At 33.9% G+C, this 12,031-nt stretch overlaps 1 protein-coding gene across 3 annotated transcripts; it reads left to right on the top strand.

Moving 5' to 3' along the window:
• The first annotated feature begins 2,204 nt into the window (after positions 1 to 2,204).
• LOC123557574 (uncharacterized) lies at positions 2,205 to 10,666 on the top strand. Of its 3 annotated transcripts, XM_053543881.1 has the most exons (7): positions 2,212 to 2,287; positions 2,568 to 2,961; positions 3,143 to 3,211; positions 4,701 to 4,870; positions 4,913 to 4,938; positions 6,776 to 6,829; positions 7,188 to 10,666. In XM_053543881.1, coding segments are annotated over exons 1-7 (3,300 nt in total). In that variant the 5' UTR covers positions 2,212 to 2,285; the 3' UTR covers positions 9,773 to 10,666. The 3 variants fall into 3 exon arrangements, with proteins under 3 accessions (XP_045205036.2, XP_053399856.1, XP_045205035.2); XM_045349101.2 differs by having other exon boundaries at positions 2,205 to 2,251; positions 4,701 to 4,938; positions 7,188 to 10,663; XM_045349100.2 differs by having other exon boundaries at positions 4,701 to 4,938; positions 7,188 to 10,664.
• The last annotated feature ends 1,365 nt before the right edge of the window (positions 10,667 to 12,031 follow it).

Genomic DNA, 12,031 nt, shown 5'->3' with positions numbered 1-12,031 from the left:
TTTCGTACCAGTTCATATTTTGACAAAGTCTTTGAAGATAAAGCTTTGAAACTTTCAACACCTGTTTACCATCACCATGTCCAGTTATAGGCAAGAGTACATAACTTCATCAAGAATTTTGGCTGAATTATGGCCCCTTTTGACTTAGAAATCTTGGTTAAGTTTTTCGTACCAGTTTATATTTTGTGTAAAGTGTTTGACATATGGCTTTGAAACTTTTATCACTTGTTCTGTATAATAGTCTCTATCTGTAGGAAAGAGTACATAACTTTGTCATATATTTTGGCTGAATTATTGCCCTTTTTGGACTTGGAAATTGGTTCTGATTTCATACAAGTCCACGTTTTGTCAAAACTTTTTAACATATGGCTTTAAAACTTTGAACACTTGTTTATCATCATGATTTCCATCTGTAGGCAAGAGTACATAACTCTGACAACTATTTTGGCTGAATAATGGCCCTTTTTGGACTTTGATATTGGTTCACACATTGCCATTTAGTGCAAGACTTATCGAAATCCACAAATACGGGAACATTGTTTGTCTAATGTAAATTTTTCTTTTGTCTGAATATCTGTAGAAATATTTTGACCACATTCTCCAATCAATTCTTCGAATAGTCGAGCGCGCTGTCATCCGACAGCTCTTGTTTACTTAAGTCTTTGCCATTGACATTATATACGTTTGGGAGTGAAATATCGTGTTGACAATAGGTCAATGATTTTATATGTCTTTTAACTAATCGTGTTTATTCAAAGACGAAATAAGCATGAAACATACTTTTTACTTTTCAATTCTAGGTCAAAATCACAATATCATGAAGGTTTTCGTAAATTTTATCCCCATAACTATCATCCATATAGTATTATATTTAATGCATGCAATGCAACCAACTTGCAAAGACACACGGTTCCTAAGTGTTCTTACTCTTGAGTCATTCCTTTGTTAAAGCTCAACTAGAGGTAAATTACAAACATAGATATGATTAATTCTCTGCGATATATGCTTCTTTTAAAAATGTCAGTATGAAAGTTTAGTAGCAATCGGAAAGAGGTTCGGTACAATGGTGGAGTGCAACAGAGGTCAGTCATTGCATTGTCTAGTCACTCATCTACACATGTCTTAAGGATAACATGGTGTAATCGGTCTCAATTTCACCAAAAGCGTACATACAACTTGATAATGTAAGCTTTAAAAATGTCAAACCATAAAAATAAGGTGTATATTGACAAGTTATATAGTGACAGATTTTCTCAAAAATTTCCTTTAGATTACCTCCCTTGAAAATTTTGGTTTTTCATAAGTTATCTCCCCTGAAAACTAGAAAAAATGATTTTCTTCTTTTCCGTACTGGGAATTTTAGATTTCTTTTTGATATTTGTATCAGAATCATATAATGCAGCTTTCTATTGCAAAATTTTCTCGAAACTCATGTTCAGATTCTCATAATCAAAGAAATTATATATTTCCCATAGGCATCAATGTTAACTTCAATACCGATTATCTCCCTTAAAAATGATAAAATTTGAAAAATCTTTCAGTGAAAAGTTTTTAATTTTGAATGTCTTTAAAGTGACCAAATTTCATGTAAATATTACCATCCAATTACAAGATATGAAATATGGCTATTACACCATGTTATCCTTAAAGCGAACGTTGTTACAGGTGTCAAGAAGCTTTTCAGTCGAACAGTGGAATGTCCTCAGTGGATTGTACTCTGTCCTAGTATGGTCTGCAAAATGTGAAAAGATATACCGTAGTATGATGCAACCCGTTTCTCTGTGTTTGACTAAGGGCTCTCTCATCTCGGCTATATTATTTTCAGCGGTCGTTTCCTTTTTCGAAACTTAGTTTCAGCTGAACAAGACCGATTCATTGCCCATATTGCAGTCATAACACATAAACGGGTTGGGTATATCTCTGATGAAGCGATATTTTATATTATCTTTATATAGCAGGTATATTACGGTATTACATGTTTGCAGCTTTAAAATTTGAATATCCTACATTGAAAGAATGGTCTTCAAAATTGTTATTTGTATCATTTCCATCCATATTTTTCTGTAATTCCAAACTGCATATTTTAATAGAAAAAGAAATAAACATTAGGCACAAAAAGTTTGCCTGGTTTTTATTAAAAACACATGGTTATAATTTTAACACCACAACCGGTAAATATTATTTCTCTTATCACTAAAGCATGCGCAGTACGCTGTTATGTTTCACCGTGAGGTTACCGTGTTTTAATCAGGTGTTGTAAACGACATTTTTGTAATATATTTCACATGTATGTTAAACTTTATCTTAAACTATCCAATTGTCATATTTTTTAGAAACAATTTCGAATGTAACCATTTGATACTGGATGCCAATGTCGATTAAATTACGAAACTGTCTTCTTCCTCTTTCGATTTTAAAATACATGTATAATTTATGCTTGTAATACAGTTCAAGATTTTTTAAAGCTACGTTTTACAAAATAATAGATATATGATTATTCCAAAGTAATTTCCTTTATTAGAGTTATAATTTTAGATGATCGCAATTGGCAACTATAAATTTTTCAGGATGGCATCTGGACAAGCCAATACCCTAAAACGTGTGTATACTTACCGCCTTCAAGCCCTCCTAATTGATGGTGGAACGGAAGTCATTCGTAGCGTCTTCGACCAACTAACCGGTGTACCTTTAACTGTTCATCTAAGCAACAGCCATACAATCATCTCTCAGCTTAAGACTGCACGTATCATAACGCAAGCGCAATATGCGAAACTTTTCCAAACACCCGGAAATCCAACGTCAGCATCATCTTCAGACTTAGACATGACGCTACTTGTATGTTTGCTTCAAAGTACATGTGGGTTGAAAAAAAGGAAAGATCCTATTTGGTTTACACAACCAGCCCAGAATGACATGTCCGTGGAAGCAGATATTGTCAGAATGAGATATTTCCGAAATGAGGTAATCTTTTAATTATAAATAAATTAAATTTTCAACAGAGTTTTTCAAAGTTATATTTGGTTGTATCTCGCGTTTCGTAACTATGTATACAGAGATATCGTGTACGGAGTAATTAGTAACAGAGAAATATTTGTCATGAGGCCTTCATATCACTAAATGTTTTCGAATGGTTATATTTCAGCTTTCACATAGAGAATCTGTCGCCGTTTCACAACAGTATTTTAAGGCAAAATGGAGCGAAATTGAAACGGTAAATTTTCGTTTTACTTGTTAACCAACTGAAGTATCATAGAACAGAAACGTGAACAAATCTATTAATGTGCACTTAAGTTTTTTTCATTTAAATACGATATAATCAAAGAATTTTCATAATAATTCAAGACGTACACTATTTCATGCAGTTATACTAGTTATGACAATCAAAATACTATATAAGGTCCATTGTGCTTTTAATTTTCTGTTAGAGATTATAAGTTTATTTTAATAAGTAGCACTTCAAATACCTTGAAAAAGTTAACTAGCCGTAAAATCCAATTATAATATACAAAAATATCCAAATTCTGTCCTGGTCAAATTTAAATCCAATCAGTGTTTCAAATTTCACATAGAATCCAAACTGAATTTATAATATCCAAAGAATGTTTATGTAACAATCCATCAAATGTTAAATGTCCAAACTGGTAATATTTTGTTATTAAGAAATACAGGAAAGTTTGTCAATAAAAATCATTGCTGTTCTACCTCCCCTTAAACAGCTTCCTATTAAAACATCAGACCCTATGTTTAGTTAATAGGAGATAACTCCTTAGTCTACTTTAAGTTTGAATAAATGTGACCCTTTTAGTCTCAAGACATAGGATCTGTATAAAAATGGTGAATCCTGGAGACTGCCTATTCTTAGGCCAATCTATAGCAGCTGATAAGAATCTCAGGATGTTCAGGATGTTTTGCCATTAATAGGCCCTGCTGTTATGACTTTTGATCTTAGGTCATAGCATGGAAATATCTTATCATAAAAGGAACATGACAGTATTACTTTGTGTTACGATTTTATTACTTTTATTTGTACAACAGTTTGTTAGTTCTTTTTTTTTTTCAACAGTATGATTTATGAATAAGATAGTAAGCTTCTCCTATGTTTTCACTTACCATTACTCCCTTTAATTAAAACGTTTCCCAAGTTCCTTTACTGTCTGAGTTTAAAATTCGTTTCACCCAGCTACCTTTTGTTGCATGACATCAATTATTTTTTCAAACCACTATCCATATAATCTTTTGTAATTGTTTTTCGAGAAGTTTTGTCTGGTTTTCCATCCCAAAGAAGTGAATAGTCTCGTTAGTTATGAGAAATAGTTATCTGATGGGTTTTCTAACTTTGTTAAGGGAAAATAATTTTAGAGGGAGCAAACGTCTTTATTACTGTTCATTTTCCTCACAAATTATTCCATTTATTTAGGCATGCATATAATTCTCCATTTTTATCATATTTAAATTTTATTCGTTCAGTTTTTTTCATTTGTAAAAATAATTCCTAAGGGGTAGTTTGGTCTGATGTCCATTTAAATGGTTTCATTTTACAAAATATTGTTTTCAGTGTAACGAAAAGAACATGCTCATAAAACTGTATTTTACTGTTTTTTTTTACTTTGTCTTTAAGTCCATGGATTTAAACGCAAGGTTTAATTAGTACTCCCCTTCAAACCAATGTTTACCATGCAATTTCATTTGATTTTACATAGGTTCTGTTAAGATTAAATGGTAATTGTCAAACTGGCAATCCAAATCTTCAAACACAGTTAAATGATTTTAAAACTGGCACTGTCGATGAAGAATCACAAGAGCGGTATGATCAGGAACTTAAAGACTGGGAAGAAATGGAAAAAGTCGTGATGGCAGAACTAGGAGAAATAAATCAGATGTTACAAGATGAGAGTTGTAGGTCAAGAACAATTGCGAAAGAAGTTACTGAAATACGTGGTATGTCGATGATCAAACATGATTAAGTGTTAATGTTCAGCACAATTCATCCAATGATTATATGTAATTGTTGATTACTTTCAAAATTAAGCTATACACATGCACATGCTACAAGTACAAAAATCAATTTAGAAACATCCGCTCACTGGGACCAAATTTTCCCCCCTTATATTCCTTTTTTTCTTTTAAGTTTTTACCTTTCTTCAAGACTTATTATTGATTTATTGTACAAAGTGAAATATTTTCATTTGATAAGTGATTTCTTGCTGTACAAAGTGAATTTAACTCTGGAACAGAAGGGGACAGAGTTAGATATCTTTAAAAATATTGAGTTACATGCGGTAAAAGTTCTCTATTTTACGTTTACTCTTTAGATTACACATTGTGGAAGAAATTTAGGTAGGTTTTACTTCTGCCACAATGTTATTTTTGATTATTACATGAGTACCTATAAATAGTAATAATTTTGTGCTTAAAATTCTCCCATTACTGCATTGCGTTATGCTTTATCACTTTATCATAATAAGCCCCGGAGCCATTATCGATAATGGCCCTGGCGTTAGCGCGGGAAATTAACGTCCGTAAACAAAAATGACGTCTTGACGTTTCATGGAGGTAAAAAGAGAGAATATTTCAGTTTCTAGTTTTATTATATTGAGCGTAACGTCGTATATCCATGATATAACTTATTTTCAATTATGCTATAAGCAACAAAGTACAACTATCAAGGCATTTGATTTTATACAGCATATAGTATCTTATAGGCCCTACATATTTTACTACAGAAATTGAAATGCTGAAAATCATTATGCCACTAGATGCCACTACTCATACAAATGACACACTAAACTTTTCTAACTATATTATAGGTAAACATGTAATAAACAGGGAAATACATGGGAGAGCGGTGCCTTTGAGTGATAATGGCCCTAGAAGAAGATAATAGCCCTCGGGCTATTATCATCTTGCCAGGGCCATTATCACTCAAAGATACCGCTCTCTCATATATTAACCTATACATAAAGTGTGCAAAATTTTAAACAGTCCAACAGGACTCAACGTTAATTTTTCAATGATAGAGTCAGAATTCTGTCTCATTAAATCCTTTTACTTGAGGCATCCTAGCAAAAAAGTTTTATTCACAGTTTTGTTTTGTGTTTTGTAATTGTTTACCGATAGTTTGACCTTTTTTATCAAGATTAATTGCATAATGAATTCTCTGCAAACGCTTTGGACAGTGGCCATCACGTCGAAATTTTCTCTACTTGAGCTTGAGGAAATATCATGAATTGTACAAAATTTATGAAAAACGGCACGGTAAAAATTGTTTAAATTTGGCACTGGATACAGTATATTGCTATAACATTGTTTTGAACATTTGAAATATTTACCATTAGGTGGGTTATACCTTAATACCAATAAACATAAACTTGTTACGTATTATTTCTGACGTTTAAATTCTTTAAATCAACGGAGTAAAACAAATAGAGTTTATATCACGATTTGCAGTTTGCGATCAATAGTCGATGCTGTATATGAGGGTAATAGGATGAAAATACCTTCTCTATTAACTGTCGATCCTAAAAAACATTTTTTTCATTGAAAGAACCAAACCCTTTAAATAAATATTTTTAGTTAGGAGTTACATGTAATGCAGTGTTCTTGAAAATTGTTAAAGCCGAGGTCTTTACAGCTATGCGGGTGTTGCTGTTTGAAAGCAATTCAGTGTTTTCTCGTCTTAATCGCTCATCAAAACTAATTTCCGAAAGACATATGTGTTAGCTATAAGCCATACTGAATTTTAACGAAAGCTTTAATTATATTAATTTTGTTTCAGTGAATGTTCAGGGAATTCAACAAACTTTCTCACCAAGAGTGGAATCACTTAAAGGTATGAATGCTATCATCAAATATGAAGAAATGCAATCGAGAAATTAGATCATCAACAACAAAAAACCCCAAATAAACCCCCCCAAAAAACAACACTTCAATGTAAACATTATTTTACAAATTTCATAATATACGGATTACAGTTTAGTTTTTAATGCTGAAGTCTCAAAACGCTGTTATAAGTAGCTACCCCCAAAGTAAAATATGTTGCTGCTCCTTTTTGTATTTGAACTTTACAGAAACAACTATTTAGATTTAATTATTTCTTTCTTAGATCTTTACAGTTTTTAGTCGTTTCTAACGACGACTGAGTGAGTGCCAAACGAAGAGCAAAAATAAATTGTTCAATTACGTTTTAGCTGTTTCAGAGCACCATTTCAACCAGACGAAAGAAAACCAAGACCTGTTTGTGAGAACTGCGACGTATAAAAAAGCTTGGGAAAGATTTAAACCTGGGATCACTATCTTAAGCGGCTACTCTGGTGAAGGAAAAACCACAGTGGCATCACAAATGCTTATCGAGGCATGCCCTTCGGAGAAAATCATCAAACTATCAACCCCACAAGACTGGGAACAATTAAATATCAAACACTGGAAAGGGGTTTTCATTGACGACATATTCGGATCTGACGCATTCGATGAATATAAGGCGAATCACTGGAAGCATCATTTAAACGATTTGGAATCTGCAGCACATTCACTGCAACTGTATGTTGTAATAACAACACGTCAGAATATTTTAAATGAAGCGAATGATCGTCATAATTTAAATCTATTCAAAGAGGAGAATGTCACGATTCTCAACTCTTCAGACATTTCCGAGGATGAGAAAACGCATATACTAAGGCTTCGTTTAGAAAAGAACAAACGAGAGTATTCTGATGCTAGTCTGAATTTGTGTATTTCAGGTTGGAACAGTAACGAGTGTAAAATAGGGTTTCCTGAATGTGCCGTCATGTTTGCAACAAATGACACACTGTTTACAAAAGGTCCACAGTTTTTTGCAGCGCCATTTGAATTTTTCCGTAAGTGCATTGCTGAACTTTCACAAAATGAAAACGAATACATGATACTCATACTTATATGGACGAAACCATCTAGAAAGTTGTCAAAGTTTGATCTCGAGAAGACAAATATTACCTCGCTTTCGGACGTAGCCGCAGAATTGGGTTATCCACTGCATGAGAAATCAAGGACACTGAGAAAAACGCTTAAGCACCACAAAGATGGCTTACTAAGTCTTACGGATAGGAAAGACGAATACACATTCAGTCACAACGTGATTGGAGATGTTGTCGGACTTGAAATTGGCAAAGAATATCCAAATTTAGCAATTAAATACGGATCAAAAAGTTTCGTTATGAGGTATGTCAAGACAAGCACAACTGCCACCACAGATTGCATTATTGTGGATGATAGAAGATACTCTGTTCTCAGCAAGAAATTGAATCACTTACTTTTTGAGAAGAATGAGTCGTTTGCAGTACTAGATGTCACGCTAAAAGAATTTAGAATCAACAGCAAAGGAATTGAAAACACACGCATTTCACAGTCAATCCCAGATATATCAGTTCTTGAACACGAGGCCTTCGGCAATGCAACGTTTGTTCAAGAGTACATTGATCCTGCAAATGAAAACGACATCGTAAACACGCCAATTTTAGAAGTCTATGAACATTTTCGCAATCCTTACTGTATTCAGTTCGAATATGGAGAACTGGGTATGTGTATTCCTACATTCCTTCTTGCAAAGAAAAATGAACAAATGATCACTGAATGTATTGAACATGATATGCTGACAGACAGAGAAAAATACATTGCATTACTGTTTGCAACACGCGATAATAATGAAGCGATGGTTCGGCAACTCATAGAAGCAGATGTGGGCGTGAATGAAGATGCATTGCAGATTGCGACTGTCAACGAAAATATCAAAATCTTGAAACTCCTATTACTTCATTTTCGGCAACGCAAAGCAACCAAAAGTCATATACAGAAACGAAATTCCCCATTGATCACGGCGACCAAGAGACATTCCCTAGACACTGTTACCTGTTTGCTTCAAAGTGGTGTAGATATTAATTACGCAAATGAGGACGGTCTCTCCGCAATTGATAAGGCTGTTATATGCAAATGTGTTGATATATGTGAGGCTTTGACTGAAAAGGGATGTAACTTGGATGCTAAAAGCGGAAAATTTAAACGCACACCTCTGCACAAAGCAGTCGACATGGGATGCCTCGATATTGTAAAATTACTTTTGAATGTTGGAGCCTCTGTATACACTACAGATCATCGTGGGAAATATCCTATTCATACAGCAGCTATTTGCGGTCATACTGAAATTCTCCGACTTCTGCTAAAAGAAGATAAGACTCTTGCAGTTAGACCATTCAACACAGTATTACGTGGAAACAAAATAAAAAATCTGACGCTCTACCATTACGCTGTATGGAAAGAAGACGAGATATTACTCAAGGTCCTCAAGGAGTTTGAAATAGATCCAAATATACAAGATATATGTGGTAGGACACCTCTATACCTGGCAACCTACTACAACAAACCAACGTTTGTCGAGCTTCTTGTAGATATAGCAGATGTTAATATACCTGAACGAAATGGATATACACCATTACATGCAGCGTCGTCAAACCTGAATCCAAAAATTGTCAGACTATTGTGCTGTTCTAATGTAAATATTCGTATGATCGACAGAAAGGGAAACACTGTGTTTCATGTCTTGGGAAACGTAAACGAAAATGCAATAGGAGGCGACGAGAATTTCGAAGACCCATTGGCTCGTATAATGGTTTCAGAGTGTGTAAAGATACTATTAGAAAAAGACCCAGAATTTGAGTACGAGCTAAACAGAATGCCAAACAAAGATGGTTTAATTGTCTCTGCGAAATGTGAGCGAGATACATATTCGCTTGTATGTAAATAAACGTATATTTTTGGGTGTGTATCACAAAGTAATTGCGTTTGCACGGTCAACAACTAAATGAATTTTAATTTTTCTGCTCTGAGCAATTCCTTTTTCTGGACAGTTGCATTCTATGTCTATTTTATTTATAGATAAAAACCTCACTTTTGACAAAAAATTTGTTTAGTGTTACGTAAACCTTTGAACTCAGGTGGACTCAACTGTCACCGATTTCGCTCGATATGCCATCATTTTAATTTACCAATCAGTACAAAATTACAGTGTTTAATTGGTGCATCATTTAATGTTGTATTCGATGTAAGATTCTTTTATACCATTGCTATTTCATTACACTTCATCTGTTAGAAAGTGTCAGATTGTTGCTGCATTGAAAATAGTTTCATAATAAAAATTATGAAAAGTACAAAATTGGTAGGTCTTGATTACACCATGTTGAGTAGCACAGAAACATTTGTTTCCAGTTATTTCTGCTTTATTTATAGCAGACATGACATTTATGGTCTTCTGTAGCTAAGAAGTGGCTAAGATTCCATGAATTAGTACATGCAAGATTTGATTCACCTTAAACATGTTAGATAAATTGTTTTAGGAATTGATTGATAGTTCTTCGAAAACATTTCAAAAATATGGAGTGAGCGAGCGATTTTTTTTTTGGATTTTTTACCCAAATTTGAATTTTTGAGAGGCGGGCACATTTGTCATGAAGCGAGCGGGATATTTTTCATATTTATAAAAAATTATTAACTATTTTAATGGCACGTTTCCAAATAATACCATTGTGTAGCATACAAAGGTCTAGTAATGGTGTTACTGATCTGCAGCACAATAAAAATGTGTATTTTTCCTTTTTATGTACAGTCGTGCTAATAATATGAAAGTATTTCAAATATGCAAAATTCTTTAGGTTTAAGATCTTTAGAGAATAGACGAACTGATGCAATAACAAAATTGTCCGTCGCTATTCTTGTCCCAACGTATTTCGAAAATCCCAGGAGACCGAAGAATTTTGCATATTTGAGATACTTTCATATTATGTGGAATAGAGTTTTTGTATATCCATCTGATTGCTCGTCTTTGATATTGATTTACCCAGCTTTAAATCGATCAGTTATTAAAACAATCCATTCAAATTTTTATTATATGACTCCATGAGGCCATTCCACCATGATATGTGATTCTTCGGAACCACCTCATCAACAGTTTCATAAATTCATTGAGAAAAAAAAATATAAAATTCATTAGCACGACTGTACATACAACATTAAGTCGGGTTTTTAAAGTTTTACTTTTTCTTCAAGATCGTTAAAAAAATCGGTGTTGGACGTTGACGGAGGTGTATACTTCTGGAACGAAAAATGAAGAACGACAACACTGTATGAAAAATCGATGAGACAGAGCCGCCATGTAATGATAAAAAGGATTTGTGGCTTGTGTAATTTTACTTCCCTTTTAACAACGTCTTTTCGAGGTTATATGGAGAAGAGATTTTTGTTTAAAGTATTATCCAAATGACCATGAAATGAGTAATGAGAACGATACGTGAAAGATCAGATAAGGAGCTTGAGATGAATCCGGTGTCCCCTAGTTTTGCAGCCGCAGGAAAGAATACTAGACCAAAGGTCCGCTCCCTTACGATATAGGATCGATGTATTCAACGTTATACATATTAACATGACGTAGATGAAATATTGGGAACGCATATCTAATTTATTTTATTCCGGCGTCTGGTGGACGATATGGGTGCATATAATGTCCAGATTGTCCGTTTGTTTATTCGTTTGTCCGTCCGTCTGTTTGTTTGTCACGTTTGTGTAAAAGCTACGTATGTAAGCTATTCGACTAACTTCTAGACATTTATTGCGTGTATTAGTCATTATCTCAACCAGAGTCCATTCTGATAAGAAAGACAGTTTCACTTTAAATATTTGAAATGCCACTTTAAGCTAAAAAGGATATGCACGTTTTAAATAAATAACAATGGTATGATATGACCGCGGCAGAATCAAAATCAGTGGCTATGAAAACCAGTAAACCCTTTCGTCTCTGAGAACCGATGACACTTTTGACTTATTCTGGTGAAAGTTAAAATAATAGCTGAACTTGAAGCTGTAGATGACCTAGAAATACCTAGAAAAAGCGAACTGCCAGCTCGGTTTGAAACGGGAGAGGCCAAGACGGAGTATCACTCGTCTTTGGAATTGTATTTTAGACAGATACATTTCGAGGCGATAGACGTAAATGTCAGTTCATTAAAAGACC

This window comes from Mercenaria mercenaria, chromosome 5, assembly GCF_021730395.1.
Source record: "Mercenaria mercenaria strain notata chromosome 5, MADL_Memer_1, whole genome shotgun sequence".
Classification (NCBI taxonomy): domain Eukaryota; kingdom Metazoa; phylum Mollusca; class Bivalvia; order Venerida; family Veneridae; genus Mercenaria; species Mercenaria mercenaria.
This window is presented reverse-complemented; position numbering and strand designations above follow the sequence as displayed.